We start from the raw sequence: 17,034 nt of genomic DNA, 5'->3' as shown, positions 1-17,034 counted from the left end.
TGTGTTGAGATTACTTAGTCATTTTAAGTTAAGAAAACTCATTTCAAACAAGTGGAACCCCTGTCCATGATTGAATCAAGTTCATCCGAAGATATTTTATTTATTTTATTTTTTTCGAGTGTACCTTCATGTTGTTCCAAACCCATTTTAATTTATTTCTTTAATGGAACACAAAGAAAAATGTCATATGGGTTTTGAACAACATGAAGGTGAGTAAATGATGACAGAATTTTCATTTCAGGGTGAAATATTCCTTTAAAATCATAATGCAGAGCGCTGGATAAATCTTACGAAACCTTTCAAGAACATATCGAAGTTAAATTTCACCCCAAAATAATAAAAGAAATATGAAATTATATTTTGATTAAACAAAATCAAGCCTATTTTTGGGACACTAATTTATTTATTTATTTGCATTTTAACATTATTATTTATTCATTGTAATTTATTTTAATTAATTAATTGATTTATTTGCCATTTTGGATATTTACTGACAAAACACATTTTCCCTCCAAAATTCTAATTTAGAAAAAAATCTAATTGTAAATACTGGAATGCAAAACAAATATGATGTATAAATTGTGAAATTGTGTATTTATTCATCGTTAAGTATTTGTTGTACAACCTTAAACCTTTTAAGCTCGGATGGGCCTATGTGGAAAAAAAAAATCACCAATATATTAATAACTCCAGTCTTGACCAACACAAAATAAGTGTCGTTTGAAAGCTTAGAGCCAAGCTACTTTCCAATGCATGTAGGCATTATGACCAAAACAGAACAAGTGCTTTGAAATTTGCAGACAAATCAGAAATGTTCCATTTTGATGATTTATAAACAAAATTAAACTCTTCATATTATTGCAGTCAGTAAAAACATCAAATAGTCATGTGTCATATGTTGTTGGAAAGCTTTCAAATAGTAGAATACAACCGGCCTATTTGTTTTACTCACAGACAAAAATATAGCGAGTAATAGCTAAGTATATGTCTTTGACAATTATGTTGGTGTTGCTTAAATGCCACGTTTTCACTTATAACTTTACGAAACATAAAAGGAACATATAATATCACATTACATTTCTTAGAGGAGGTGATTATCTTTCTAACGAGTCCACACACAAGGTAATCAGATGCATAGATCATTAGATAATCCACATGAAGCACAATGTTACATATGGCCACCAGGAGATGGCGCCAAATACATGACACAGACTCAATGATGACTCAAATGACACAGAATGAAACTCATTCTGTGAAATCTCATTACTAAAATCATGTCTGCATGCTATGCAAACCTTTAGTCATTGTTGTGTTTGCATGTGTAATTAGTTCTTATGTACCATTATTATGTTTTATTTGTTTGGAGACGTTTTTGGACACTAAATTATTTTTGTAATGCTATAACTTTTGATTGCTTTGTCATATCAACACAAAATTTTCCTCAGATACAGTTGACATGATTGGGAACAAAACAAAAGCTGTTTTTCGGAGCCATCTTATTTACACCCAGAGATATATAATGTCAAATAAGAAAAAAAGTAAATTTTCAGCAGTTTCTCAGGCTGAGAGTCTCAGAATGTATCATAATCTATATCATTATAAATTGTCATTTATTTACAATGATACCAAACACTTGACCCCCCCTTATTTTTTTGTTGAGTTATAAGCCTTTAATTTTGGGTATGCCATTGAAACAGGAAATCTTTAAAAACACCTTCAGAGCTTAAAGGGTTAAATATTTGCTAAAATATATTTTTGTATTACAATAATGAGAATGATATTTTTTTGTATTGCATTTATGACAGTGAGCGATGTTTCATTGTCATGAAAATAATATAGCAATTTTATAAAATTCTAATGGTCCTAAAATAGTTTTCATTTTCTTTATGCAAAATATTATTTTAAATGTCTTTCTTTTGTTTTTAGGGTGCATTTTGATCGAGATTTCATCTGCTAGATAATGGAGAAATTCACATATGAAAAGATCAATATTGTCTTTAATGAACTGGTTGTAACAGGCATAGCATTTTTTAACAGGACTTTACAGTGGAAAAGCTTTTCTCTTTATTATTCATGTGTTGATAAGTGAGTAAAAGTTTCACGAAGTATCAAGGAAAAATTGAAAGATTCTTTTTTATCTAAATAAATCCCTCAACAATGCAACATTTATGAATAGCATGTGATGCAATCCATTCATTTCATACTATAATATACTGTATTTTATGTCAAATCTTCAACCAACCTTTAAAAGGGATAGTTCGCCCAAAAATGTAGATTCACCCTAAACCCATATGACCCACACAATACCCAAGAGAAAGTTAGTCAGTCCATATACCTTTTGCACACTCTGGGTTTTGGAACGTGGAAGTAAACGATTGCAGGTTAAACTTAAACAGAGGTGAATAGGAGACCACAGCAAATATTATTTTCACTTTCTCACTGTCATCGAAACCCCCTCACAGCTGTGGTGATTCATTTTTTAAAACTAGTTCCTGGGTAATATAACACAAAGCATAATGTTATAAACTTAAACTCAATATTTTAAAAAATGATCATATAAAAAAGTTTGCTAGATTTATGCTACTAAATATGGCGGAAACGCATCATCACAGTCTGTGAAAAAGGTCTATTATCAGTCCGTTTGTCTCTTGTACCTTCAGGTGCTGGAGGATGGTCTCCGCTGGACTCTAATAAATATCAGTGGCTTGAAATTAACCTGGAACGGCGGATGGAGGTCACAGCCATCGCCACACAAGGCCGATATGGGAGTTCTGATTGGGTCACACGCTACCTGCTCATGTTCAGTGACACGGGTCACAACTGGAGACCATACCGACAGGAAGACAGCATTGGGGTAAGAGTTTAACACCTCGCTCATGTGAAGTTTTACCTGAGATGAAGAAAATGGTGCTTTGCCAAGATAAAATGTTACTAAAAGTCCACTTTTAGCACTGTGGACTTCTGGAAAGTCGCCCCAGTTTGAATATGAAGAAGTGCAAATCAGGTTTGAGAGCTACGATGCAGGGGATATTTCTGTCAATAATGACTTACATTTTGGTCAGTTCATCACGCAAAACTGTGTATGGCTTCAAAAGACTTAGACTGTACCACACAAGTCAAATTAACTACTTTTATAATACTTTTATGGTGCTTTTTTGACAGTGTCAATCTCCATTTACTGTAGCTGTATTAAAAAGAGCACCATGAACATTCTGCCTCTACTTTTGTGTTTCACAGGAGAAATAAAGTAATTTTGGGTGACATATTCCTCTAATCTACTCCGTAAAGTTAGTCATCTCACATTTTCTTGATCTGTTCAGTAGACAACAGCACCGGCGATGCCGCGAGAACCGTGAGTCACGATTTCGTCTTTAATCGCAGGCGCTTGTTTTCTCTCTCTCTCTTTTGAATGTGAGAGGATTTGTACCTTGACTCTTGGCATACTTCACATGCCACTTTAGAGCAAATGAGATGCGCCGCTGCAGCAGGAAACAGAGCAATTTGTTGGGCTTAACACTCTGCTCCACTAGATTCGTGATCCCTTCAAAGGCACTGAGAACGCTACTCAGCTCGGAATTACTCGGAGCTCACAAAGTCCAAATTGCACACATTTCTGACAGATAGAAGGACAAAATGAAAGTTCCTCCCTGTACAATAATCCACAATTGCTCTACTCGTTGACTCTGATTGCCTCCTACAATCGCTGGCAGGATATTATTGGGAAGCTACCCGGCTTCAAAGACGACGCTAGTTTTCTGAGATAGTTTCTAGTGTTTAATTAGCCCTTTAAGTCTATCAGCGAGGTCGACTAGTTTATCTAGATCTCATCTTTGTATATGGGTCAGTGACAAGATCCTCAATTTTTGTTTGTCTGGATCTATTAAGTTATTTAAAAATACATTTAAAACACAATTCACACAAAACAATTTCCTTGAATACAACAATTCAATTTCAATGAATTCAATGAAAAATGCTGGCATAACTTGTTTGGAATAATCTTTTATTATTATTTCTTTAAAAAAAAGCAGAGTAACGATATTGTTTTAAAATAGTATTAATATTTGAAAAATGTTTGTGCACCAAATCAAAGTTAGGTGGTGTAACCAGCATGCAAAATAAATAAATAATAATAATAATAATAAAAACATAAAACAGAGAAGACCCTTTTAGACACTCATGACTGTTTTTGTTTTTAATTAAGTTTATATATTTTTTCCAGTAAATATTTTAAAATTTTTATGAAAAGGCACGCTTTGTTCAGGTCAAATAGAGTAACCCTAGGAAAACTTGTTGATATTTGTGACTTTTATTTATTTTTTATTTTCTCCCATTTTCTCCCCAATTTGGAATGCCCAATGCGCTCTAAGTCTCGTGGTGGCGTAGTGACTCGCCTCAATCCGGGTGGCAGAGGACGAATCTCAGTTGCCTCTGCGTCTGAGACAGTCAATCCGTGCATATTATCATGTGGCTTGTTGAGCGTGTTACCATGGAGACATAGTGCGTGTGGAGGCTTCACGCTATTCTCTGCGGCATCCACACACAACTCACCACGCACCCCACCGAGAGCGAGAAACACATTATAGTGACCACGAGGAGGTTACCCCATGTGACTCTACCCACCCTAGCAACCGGGCCAGTTTGGTTGCTTAGGAGACCTGGCTGGAGTCACTCAGCACACCCTGGATTCAAACTCATGACTCCAGGGGTGGAAGTCAGCGTCTTTACTTGCTGAGCTACCCAGGCCCCATTTGTGACTTTTTTTAAAATAAATGATAAAGTTGTGTACACTTGCATGTATTCAAGATGCAAGGAAAGTATTTTAACCCTTTAAGCTCAGATGAAAAAAATAATTGTCAAAATATTAATAACTCCAGTCTTAACCAACACAAAATAAGTGTTGTTTGAAAGCTTAGAAACTCTACTTTCCAATGCATGCAGGCATTATGACCAAAACTTTTCAGACAAATCAGAAATGTTCTGTTTTGATCATTTATAAAAAAAATTGCACTGTACATATTATTGTAATCAGTAAAAACATACAACCAGCCTATTTGTTTTACTCACAGACAAGAATATAGCGAGTAATAGTTAAGTATATGTTTTTGACAATTATGTTGGTGTTGCTTATATGCCGCATTTTTGCTTATAACTTCACAAAAATAAACAGAACATAAAATATCACACACCATAACTTAGTGGAGGTAGCTTTCTTTTAAACGAGTCCACACACAAGATAATCAGATGTATAGATCATTAGATAATCCACACGAAGCACAATGTTACATATGGCCACCAGAAGATGGCGCCAAATACAAAAATAACTTTTCTATGAACGAGCGCTAATATTTTAATAAGCACTAATTATAGTGCTGAATAATAAAGTTGCGAAGATGCATTGTTAGATATTTTGCACGTTAAAACCTTCTTGAAAAAGTTGCATGAAATGAATTTAAATGAATCCCCTTCAAAAGCAATTCACATTCAGACAGATGTCTTTGGTTGTTGCATGTTGCCTCTGCTGTTTTTTTTTTTTTTTGAGCTTGTCAAATGAAAAATGTTCAGATTTTTCATTATGCATATCATGAATCTTAGATTGTTCGATTACGTTGCGCTCTGGCTAGCTGTTTTTGAACACAATAATGTGTCTTACTTTATTTAAACGGCTTACTTGACAAGTGTTTAAAACACCTCTAAAACTATCAATCCAGGCCAGTCTAACCAGTCAGGCCAAGCTGGGAGACCAGCTAACCCCTCTTGGCTGGTTTATAGTGGGTTTTTCAGCAGGGTAAGCACTAGCATGAGGGTTTTGCAGGTTATAAAATGTCAATATTGATTTCCATTGATACAGTGAGGTGATGGGAGATGTGTATGCCAGTATCCATGTGAGAATGGCAGTCTGAGCTGTAAATATGTCAACTAATTATTGACCCCTTGCGATGTTGAATCACTACAGTCTCGCCGTATATGAAGTAGAATCTGAGTTATAGACTTGTCACGGCCTACGTAAACTCACTTGTCACACTAAATTCAGCATCAACAAACTGCATCTTTATGATCTAATGTGAAAACATAAAAACACATATTTGTAACTCATTTGTGCATTATGTAAAACTACTGATAATGTGATCTCATTAGAATTTATGTCTTTGATCACATGCACATTTTTGTACATTTGGACACTGAAATGTATAATATTAACCTATAGATAAAATCTATAAAGTAGACCCTTTTACAAATGTACAACTTTAGAAAATGTACAAATGTTTACAAATCCTTTCCAAAGTCTCATGTTGGTAAATATGTTTAACAGCATCACATTTATTTAATCAGTAAATGAGTGAAACACACGTTAATGTTACACTGTAAAAGCAATGATATTTCATTTATATTTTACACTTTTTCGACTGTGATGATAATTATATTTTGTCACACTAAGCGTGCGAATGGCTTTACATTTACTAGTCATCTAATTTTTTCGACGTCTAAAAGATCTCAATTTCAGTTTTGTTCAGTCAGAGAATTCTCTTAAGTTACATTTTGGATGCTGACAGTATGTTGATATTGATATTTAGTGTCTATCCAAAAGTACAAAAATGTGTGTAAACACATTGCGTATGGATTCCTATGAATGCAAATGAGATCACCATAACTAATCACACTGTTTTTCTTTTAATTTAAGGCTTTTTCTGGGAACTCTAATGCCGACAGTGTGGTGATGTACAAACTCCAGCATCCAGTACTCGCTCAGTATCTCAGAATATTACCGCTGGACTGGAATCAAAACGGCAGAGTTGGACTGAGACTGGAGGTGTATGGCTGTCAGTACAGTAAGTATGATCAAGACATTTAAATATGCTTTTGCTTTAAAGGTGATGTTTGTGATTATTTGGATGTTAAAATACTTTCTCTATTCAGAGGCTACTATAAATGAGCCATTTTTAGGTTGATTTCCCCAGAAGTATAAACACTGTGTCTGTGTTGCTCAGCCAATGGTGTGAGTTTGGGGCGGGACTATCTGTTTGACTTGACCAATAGTAGGCAGGGGGAGTGTTTAAAAGCTGTTTGGAGTCATTATGTGGCTTGTCAAAGCTAACAAACAAACTTTGTTTAGGTTTTTTTTTCAAAATCCCTTAACGAAGGCCAAAATATCTGACTGTAACTCCTAGAGCTTTCAAGCTACATCCACCAAACTTGGCACAGACCTTCAGACTGTTCTGGAATAGTCTTTTCTAACTGATCAGACATACTGTTTTCACACAGCGGACAATCAAAAATCTTAAAGGGGACATATTATGCCCCTTTTTACACAATGTAATATAAGTCTCAGGTGTCCCCAGAATGTGTCTGTCAAGTTTCAGTTCAAAATACCTCACAGATCATTTATTCTACCATGCCTTTATACCCCTGTTTTGTAGCCCTGTTCCAAACGGGCTGTTTTAGTGTCTGTAGCTTTAAATGCAAAGGAGCTGCTGCTCCCCACACCCCTTTCTGGAAGTGGGCTGTGCCTTTCCTGCTGGTGCCATGAAAAACAGCTATAGTTGTCGAAAATACCACTATCGTTTCATAATAATTTTTGAAATAATTACCGGTTTTATTACAAGGAAAAACTTCATTGCATGACCACACAAGCGGGACTGTGAAGGATGCCAATCAGTTTATATCGTAACCGAAATAGAGCTACAGCTTCATTGTTATGGAGTTAGCACAAGCGGCTCTAGCGAGGAGATAAATATGGTGGACTGTGCGCTGCTCGCTCAAGTTTTAATGAGGGCGGATCTAAGCTACTCGGGTGGATCTCTTCGCCAGCTGTGGGCGGTAACTTTCCCCTTTTGACATTATAAGGGGCTTCAAACCTGAACGGCTTGTTCGGAGACACTGTTTTTTATTGATGGGGAAAGAAAAGAAATGAGGGGATGGTCTTTTACCATATTATGTGGTTGTCTACACACATAATTGTAAAAAAAAAAAAAAAAAAAAAAAAAAGGGGATTTTGCATAATATGTCCCCTTTAAAAATCCCATTGATTTATATTGACAGAATGCTCAAAAAATCCTACGAATGCTCGTGAATTCAAACTTCAATTATAAAAAATTCAAATGTAAACAAACACACTGGTTTAAGTTGCTTTCTCTTTCTATCTACTGTATCTATCTGACGGTTTATCTGACTATTTATTTAGCTAGCTAGCTGTTTGTCTTTCTAGAATGTCTGTATAACCATCAAACTTAAAAGTTTTAAAACTAGTATAAACTTTCAGACTTGAATTTATCAAGCCAACATCAAAGTTTATCTTGACAAACTTTACCTATCTAGTTATTTTTGCAATTCAGTTTGATGCTAGTGGTCTAAAAACGACACACTACTAACCTCGTGTGACCCCGCGTACACATGCGTGGATGTTGTATTTTGGCTTCACTGTACGCAACGTATAATTTAAATTCATTTAATCTGACTGATCTCAGTTCAGAAGATTGTGCTGTCAGTAAATGGTTAAACTTTCGATGTACGTTTTGGCTTCGCTATAGGCTCTGGATAATTCCATTTAAACTGACTGATCTCAGTTCAGGAGACTCTAGACTGTCATTAAAGGGTTAAACTTTGAGTCATGTGACAAAACAACATGGCGTTGACTACAGCAGAGTTTGTCTTTGGGAGAAATGCCAATGAAACCACATCTGGTAAGAAACCTCATTAAGTTTTTACTTCGAAACCTGTTTGAGTCAAAAGATTAGAGTCTCTAGTTTCATCCGATATGCCATTTTTAAATTTTGAGCGATTTATAGCGAAATGCCACGCTGCTAAACACAGTGTACACTAATGTGTACTTTAGCACATTTTTTCCTTATAAATCATATATTTATATTATCACACTAAGAATCAATGGATTCATCCAAAAGCTGAAAGATGTTGCTTTCAGAGGCTTTATATGGAGTTAGGATGAAAATAAGGTGCATTTCAAACTGTTCTGAGAGCAGTGACAGCACACTGGAGGTTAAGTCATTCACTAAATAGGGAGCAAGGGAGCATCCTATATCTCTCTATGCAGTTAAGTGCATTCACTCCTAATATCTGATCAAAAGTTCAGTTTCAGGCTGCAGATGATGTTTGGATCACTCAACATGTTTGACAGACATGGGACAATGATAATCAGTACATAGATTCAGAATTTATAATGTATCATTTTATTTTAACATGATTGACAGTGATTGGACGATGCTGGACATTACTTTGAATCTGAATTAATTATGCTAATTTCTGATGTAATGTCTGTAACGTCTAAAAAACATGAATAACCAACACGTCTGGAAACATAAAAAATTGGACTTTCTATAGCTTGATAGTATTTAACATTTCATGACTCAGTCTCACTGTCCACATATGTGAACATACGTTTTTAGGAAAATTATTTGCTCTAGAAAAAATAAAAAAATAAAATAATTTTTTTGCATGTTTATTAGGTGCTACTAGTTACAAATCAAAAAGGGAAATGGAAAATGCACATAGCAGTCATGCCCGGGTCTCGGGAGGTTATGCCAATGTTTCCCCGTGAGAACATTGTAATTGTTGTTTTTACCAAATGCACAATGACCATCTTATTGAACCAATGAATACATGATACTCATTGTGGTGTTCTATGATACAACAATTTCAATTAACAAATCATCAAACTCCCATGTTGTGGTATCTTATCGCCTAAACCCAGACTACCACGTGTAGCCTTCTTTCAATCAAATGGCAACTAACAGCGCTGGTTTCTGATTGGTCTAACAGTACTCCCGTGTGTGGCCGCTTTTGTCCTGTGGCTCTGTTAGAATGAGATGTATTGTCAGTGAAATCATACTGGGCACAACTGTAGCATTTTTACTGTTTCTGGCATTGTGAGCTGTTAGCGAAGGATTTAATGCATTTCAACCCATTAACGTGCATAATGTTTATTTGCCTCAAATGCATTAACTCAACCCAGAGAAATATTTTATTGCTTTTCATGGCTCCAGAGAATTAATGTGAATGAGTTTGCAGATATATTTAGTTTATGTATCAACTAAGTCTCAGATGTTTCACCTAAAATTCCTTAAGGTAAATAAACAGACACAAATGAGTTATAGTTGGATTGTGTCCATGTTCAGAAATTGAGGAGAGTATTAGGAATTGTGTTCAGTTGTGTTCAATTGTGTTGTTTTCATTTATTCTAATGGGTGTATAATTTATTGCTCAGATCATCCAGGTGCTGTCCAGTGTCATGCCGTTGCATCATTTTTGTTGACATGAGCAGTTTAAACTCTTTCTGCTCCATTTACAGCAGTCAAGTGGCTGTGCTGTGCCATTTTTAAATCATTAAATGCATTAGGGCCAACACATCATCACTAATGTATAATATTTTGGAAGAATGTGCATGACCAAAACCTTTTGTTTAGGACAGAGTGGTTGAGTTTTGATTTCAATGAACCTATTCTAGTCATTCCTTGAAGGTAAGTGTTATAATGATATTACATTAAACTGGTATATGAGAAAGTATTTTAACATCCACAAAAATAGTAACAGCAGCTTTAACATGTTATAGTCTCAGTTACTGTTCGTTCATTATTTCTCATGTGTTTTTAGGGTCTGATGTGGCGGGGTTTGATGGCAGTAGTCATTTCCTGTACAGACCGGATCCCAACACGAGTCCTACAGATAAAGACGTGTTAGTCATGAACTTCAAAACCCTACAGAACTCTGGGATGTTGATTCACATGGAGAGTGACAGCGGACACACGCTTACTTTGGAATTATTCAAAGGCAAACTCTTACTACAGTTTAGAAAAGGTACTAATATGCACGTTTCATCTAATATGTTTTATGGTGCTTGTAAATGGCATCATTTATGCTGAACTGTGTGTTTTTCAAGTTAAGTTGCTGTTGATTTTGGAAAGTTTGAGCCGGGGATTCAAGGAGAAGTGTTTAGGCCACAAACTACATTTACAAAAAAGTATATGGCTGTACCATGGCACAGTGATGGCATCAGACTGTAATATTTTGATATATACCATAGTAATGAATCATTACCACATTCATATACTATGTTATTTATGGGTAAATCTCTCAAAAACAAGTCTTCTGAATTCGGGGTGAAATGTGACCTGGATATTTTTGTGAGATTCACCATTATGATATTCCAACTTCAAGGAATACCATAGAATTACCATGGCACATGTCCAATAAAACATGGTATTTCCATATGACATATTGGAAACCATGATATTTCCATGGTACATGTCCAAATAACATGGTATTTCCATGGTACAGGTCCAAACACAGTACATGTCCAAATAACATGATTTTACCATGGTACAGGTAAAAAAAACATGGTATTTCCATGGTACGTGTCCAAATAACAGGGTATTCCCATGGTACATGTCCAAAAAACATGGCATTTCAATGGTACAGGTCCAAAAAACAAGGTATTTCCATGATACAGGTCTAAACACATGGTATTTCCATGACACGTTTAAAAACATGGTATTTCCATGGTACATGTCCAAAAACATGGTATTTCCACGCTAAATGCCCAAATAACAGGGTATTATCATGGTACATGTCCAAAAAACATGGTATTTCCATGGTACAGGTCCAAACACTGTACATGTCCAAATAACATGGTATTACCATGGTATATGTCCAAAAACATGGCATTTCCCTCGTACATGTCCAAAAAACATGGTATTTCCATGGTACATGTCCAAAAAAATAGGTATTTCCATCGTATATGTCCAAAAACATGGTATTTCCATGGTACAGGTCTAAAAACATGGTATGTCCATCGTATATGTCCAAAAAACATGGTATTTCCATGGTACATGTCCAAAAAATATGGTATTTCCATCGTATATGTCCAAAAACATGGTATTTCCATGGTACAGGTCTAAAAACATGGTATTTCCATGGTACAGGTCCAAAAACATGGTATTTCCTGTGTATATATATCCAACAACATGGTATATCCATGGTGTATGTCCAAAAACATGGTATTTCCACACAAGAAAACAACAAACAAACAAAAACATGGTATTTCCATGGTATATAACCAGTAACATGGTATTTCCATGGTATGTGTTCAAAATAATGGTATTTCCATGGCACAAGTGTAAAAACATGGTATTTTCAAGGTATATATCCAACACCATGATATTTCCATGGTACATATCCAAAATCATGGTATTTCCATGGCACATATGTAAATATGTCCAATAAAATGGTATTTACATAGAAAATGTCCAAAACATATGGTATTACCATGGTACTTTGTTGTTAGTGTAAATCTTTGTCAGATTAAAGTACAGGATTATCTGTTTTACTGATGAATCTGGGTTGCTGGTAAATGTAACATTCATAAGGTTTTAAACCTGGAAAGAAAATTCTTCAGGTGCGGGTCACAGTCTGTCGGGAGTGGGCCGTATGGCACACATTCCCAAACTGCCATCTGTCATGACTGTGTTGCTGCCAGCGTCATGGGCAGAGAACTGTTTCCTGTCTCCTGACAAACACTGTCGAAGATTCAGCTGTGTACAGATAAAACGGCACGACACATTTCCTGAACGGGTGAAATCGGTGAAGCCTGCATGCCTGACCCGTATTAACTCATACTAGCTGAGGAATAGCATAAAACAGGAGTGTCAAAATCAATTTCAGCCTGGGCGACATCAGGGCTTATTTGTGCCCTCAAAGGGCCATTGAAAATGTGGCACCAGCACATGCTTTGGTAGCACCCATGCAATTACCAATAATATTACATGTTATGTGCATTGAAATGCACATTTGACAGTGCAGCAGATGAAAATGTTGATATTAACAACAGTAACATCTGTGGAAAAAAAATAACACCTAATTTTAAATGGCTAAATTGAAATATTCTGGCAGTATGACTGGTTGGGTCTTCTTTACAGATTCCTTTCATCAGGCTCCTACTGATTAAACTACAGTCTTCTCTTGGAATTTCTGAAGGCAAACAAAACAGCTTACATTTTCCTACAATCAGAGAGCATTACAAGAGAACACATTTTATACAGCTGGAAAACTGATAGCTTGGTCCATAATAATTATGAAAATTTACCATAGTCCTTCCATAATATCCATAGTTTTAACAATGATATTTGTAATAGTTCATGGCATAGGTAGATCCATTCATGGCTCCTCACTACCATGGTTAGTAACTATGGTTTCTACATTACCAATTCCAAAAAAGTTGGGAAAGTAGTGATTTGTAAATTATATTCACCCTTTGCTATATTGAACGCACTACAACTAAACATAATATGAAGTTTTATCTTGTGAATTTCATAGTTTATTTATTTATTAAATTTTACAGTAATTTCAAATTAGATGATTGCAACACACTCCAAATAAAGCTGAGACGGGCAGTTTAAGACTAATAACAATTTGACGAGTGATGTGAAACAGGAGATGTTAAACAGGTGAGGCAGTCCTGTCATAGTATATAAGGAGCCTCCAAAAACAGCCTAGTCCTTCAAGAGCAAGGATCATTCGAGACTTGTCAATTTGCCATCAGATGATTCAGCAAATAATCCAGCACTTTGAGAACAATGTTCCCCAAAGACAAATTGGAAGGAGTTTGGGCATTTCACCCTCTACAGTGCACAATATAGTTAAAAGATTCAAGGAATCTGGTCAAATCTCGGTGCGTAAAGGGCAAGACGAAAACCACTTCTGAATGCACATGATCTCTGATCCCTCAGACATCACTGACTTAAAAAACATCATTCATCTGTAATGGATATCATGAACATGCACTTGGGATTACATTAGTAAACCTATGTTAGTCAACACCGCTCGCCGCTACATCCACAGATGCAAGATAAGACTTTACTATGTAAAGGAGAAGCCATACATCAACATTGTCTAGAAGCGCTGCCGACTTCTCTGGGCTCGGTCTCATCTTAGATGGAAAGTAGAACAGTGGAACTGTGTTTTTTGGTCCGATGAATCCACATTTCAAATAGTTTTTGAAAAACACAGCCATCGTGTTTTCCGGGCCAAAGAGGAAAAGGACCATCCAGCTGTTATCAGCGTCAGGTCCAAAAGCCAGTGTCTGTATGTGCCAGGGGTGTGTCAGTGCCCATGGCATGGGTAACTCGCACATCTGTGAGAACACCATTAATGCAGACAGATATGTAAAAAGTTTGGGGCAACATATACTGCCATCCAGCACGTCTTTTCCAGGAATGTCCCTGCATTGTCCAGCAGAACAACTTCAAACCACATACTGCCTGGATTTCAAGTGCATGGCTGTGTAAGCAGAGAGTGTGGGTGCTAGATTGGCATGCCTGCAGTCCTGACCATCTCCAGTTGAGAATGTGTGGTGCATTATGAAGCGCACAATACGGCAACGAAGACCCCATACAGTTGTGCAGCTAAAGACCAACACAATGGATGAATGGGGGAAAATTCCATTTTCTAAACTTAACAAACTTGTGCTTCAGTGCCCAAATGCTTAATAAGTGTTATTAGAAGAAATGGTCATGTTTCACAATGGTAAACACTCGACTGTCAGAAAGCTTCAGGCCCAGATGGCGTCTCACCAGCATGTCTTCGATCCTGTGCTAACTAGCTGGCCCCCATCTTCACACAGATCTTCAATAGATCACTGGAGCACTGTGAAATCCCATGCTGCTTCAAATGCTCAATCATTATTCCTGTCCCAAAGAAACCAAAAATCACAGGACTTAATGACTAAAGACCTGTCGCCCTGACGTCTGTGGTCATGAAATCATTTGAGAGACTGGTGTTGGCCCACCTGAAGAACATCACTGGACCCTTTCTAGATCCCCTTCAATTTGCTTATCGAGCAAACAGGTCTGTGGATGATGCAGTCAACATGGGATTGCATCATATCCTGCAACATCTGGACAGACCAGGGACATATGCAAGGATCCATTTTGTGGACTTCAGTTCGGCTTTCAACACCATCATCCCAGGTATACTCCAGAATAAATTACACCAACTCTCTGTTCCCATGTCTATCTGTCAGTGGATTACCAGCTTTCTGATAGACAGGCAGCAGCTTGTGAGACAAGGAAAACTCACTTCTAGCACCTGTGCAATCAGCACTGGTGCCCCCCAGGGATGTGTGCTCTCCCCATTACTCTTCTCCACCTACACCAATGACTGCATCGCCAAGGACCCCTCTGTCAAGCTCCTGAAGTTTGCAGACGACACCACTGTCATTGGCCTCATCCGAGATGACGATGAGTCTGCATACAGAAGGGAGGTTGAACAGCTGGCTGTCTGGTGCAGTCAAAACAACCTTGAGCTGAACACGCTCAAAACGGTGGAGATCACTGTGGACTTTAGGAGGAACACCCCAACATTGACCCCCCTCACCATTCTAAACAGCACTGTGGCAGCAGTGGAGTCATTCAGGTTCCTGGGCACTACCATCTCACAGGATCTGAAGTGGGAGACACACATTGACTCCACTGTAAAAAAAGGCCCAACAGAGGTTGTACTTCCTTTGCCAGCTGAGGAAATTCAACCTGCCACAGGCGCTGCTGATTCAGTTTTACTCAGCAGTCACTGAGTCTGTCCTCTGCACTTCAGTAACTGTCTGGTTTGGTTCAGCTACGAAATCAGACATCAGAAGACTACAAAGGACAGTTCGGACTGCTGAGAGGATTATTGGTTGCCCCCTGCCCACCCTTCAAGAACTATACACTTCCAGAGTGAGGAAAAAGGCTGGAAAAATCACTCTGGACCCCACTCACCCTGCCCACTACCTTTTTGAACTGTTGCCTTCTGGCTGACACTTCAGAGCTCTGAGCACCAGAACCGTCAGGTACAGGAACAGTTTTTATCCTCAGGCTATCCATCTCATGAACAGTTAAATTGCCCCATTGAGCAATAACTATGTGCAATACACAGTTTAGTCTTTTTTATATTTATCCAACACATCCAACCTCTTCTGACATTTCATTCCTCTGAGAAAAAAAAAAAAAACAATAAAAAAAAAAAAATATATATATATATATATATATATATATATATATATATATATATATATATGCACTGTACATAACAGATTTGTATTTGCATTGTATATAACCGATAACAGATTGTAATAGATTTGCACTACCTATGTGTATGTGTCTATGTATGTATGTGTATATAATTAGCTTTTATTTTTTATTTTTTATTATTATCTATGTCTTGCTGCTGTTTTTGTATTGTTTTTGTATTGTTGTACACTGGAAGCTCCCGTCACCAAGACAAATTCCTTGTATGTCTAAGCATACTTGGCAATAAAGCTTATTCTGATTCTGATTCTGTCCCAACTCATTTGGAGCGTGTTTGCATTCATCTGTTTTGAAATTACTGTACATTTAAAAAAAAAAACAAGGAAATTCACAAGGAAAAATAATAAATCATATAATGTGTAGTTGTAGTGCGTTCAATATACCAAAGGGTGAATATAATTTAAAAATCACTCTTTTTTGTTTTTATTAGCATTTTTCATACTGTCCCAACTTTTTCGGAATTGGGGTTGTATATAAAGAACTATGGCATTTTTGTTATGAAAAAGCAGCAGTCTAAAAACATATAGAAACTTTTTCTGCCACAACTATCATAGGTAATACAGTACAGTACTTCAGTAAATCCATGGTACATTTTTGTAAGTGTTGTGATTTGAGAATTGAAAAGCCTTCTAATTTATGTTTTCTCTTGTTTTCTTTGTCAGTGTCGTTTAGAATGTAGGGCTGTTTGTTTAATCACTGAAACAGAAGATTTTTGCAACAGTTAATTCTATACTGCATTCATACAGGTTTTGCAATCCACACCGCGCATCTCACATGTTCACAAGCGCATTTAAAATAGTCAGTTCGGTTGAGACCAGTCCGTGAATTACCTCACCTGCTCTACGCTCGTGCTACTTTATCCATGATTGAGATATGTGTTTATAATTGATCCGTGTAGCGCTGTGTAAAATGTGCTCCAAAACATTCAGATGACAGGGGAAGGCTCATTAATATTCATGAGGAAAGC

The 17,034-nt window shown here is 36.7% G+C and overlaps 1 protein-coding gene across 1 annotated transcript in view; it reads left to right on the top strand.

Annotated features, from left to right (window-relative positions):
- cntnap3 (contactin associated protein family member 3) overlaps window positions 1-17,034 on the top strand; it is a 163,134-nt gene that overhangs the window by 68,094 nt on the left and 78,006 nt on the right. The window contains exons 3-5 of the mRNA XM_051686355.1: window positions 2,661-2,854; window positions 6,680-6,827; window positions 10,603-10,806. Coding sequence (XP_051542315.1) covers window positions 2,661-2,854; window positions 6,680-6,827; window positions 10,603-10,806 — 546 coding nt within the window. The remainder of the gene's footprint in view (window positions 1-2,660; window positions 2,855-6,679; window positions 6,828-10,602; window positions 10,807-17,034) is intronic.

The sequence above is a fragment of the Myxocyprinus asiaticus genome, chromosome 43, assembly GCF_019703515.2.
Source record: "Myxocyprinus asiaticus isolate MX2 ecotype Aquarium Trade chromosome 43, UBuf_Myxa_2, whole genome shotgun sequence".
Classification (NCBI taxonomy): Eukaryota; Metazoa; Chordata; class Actinopteri; order Cypriniformes; family Catostomidae; genus Myxocyprinus; species Myxocyprinus asiaticus.
This window is presented reverse-complemented; position numbering and strand designations above follow the sequence as displayed.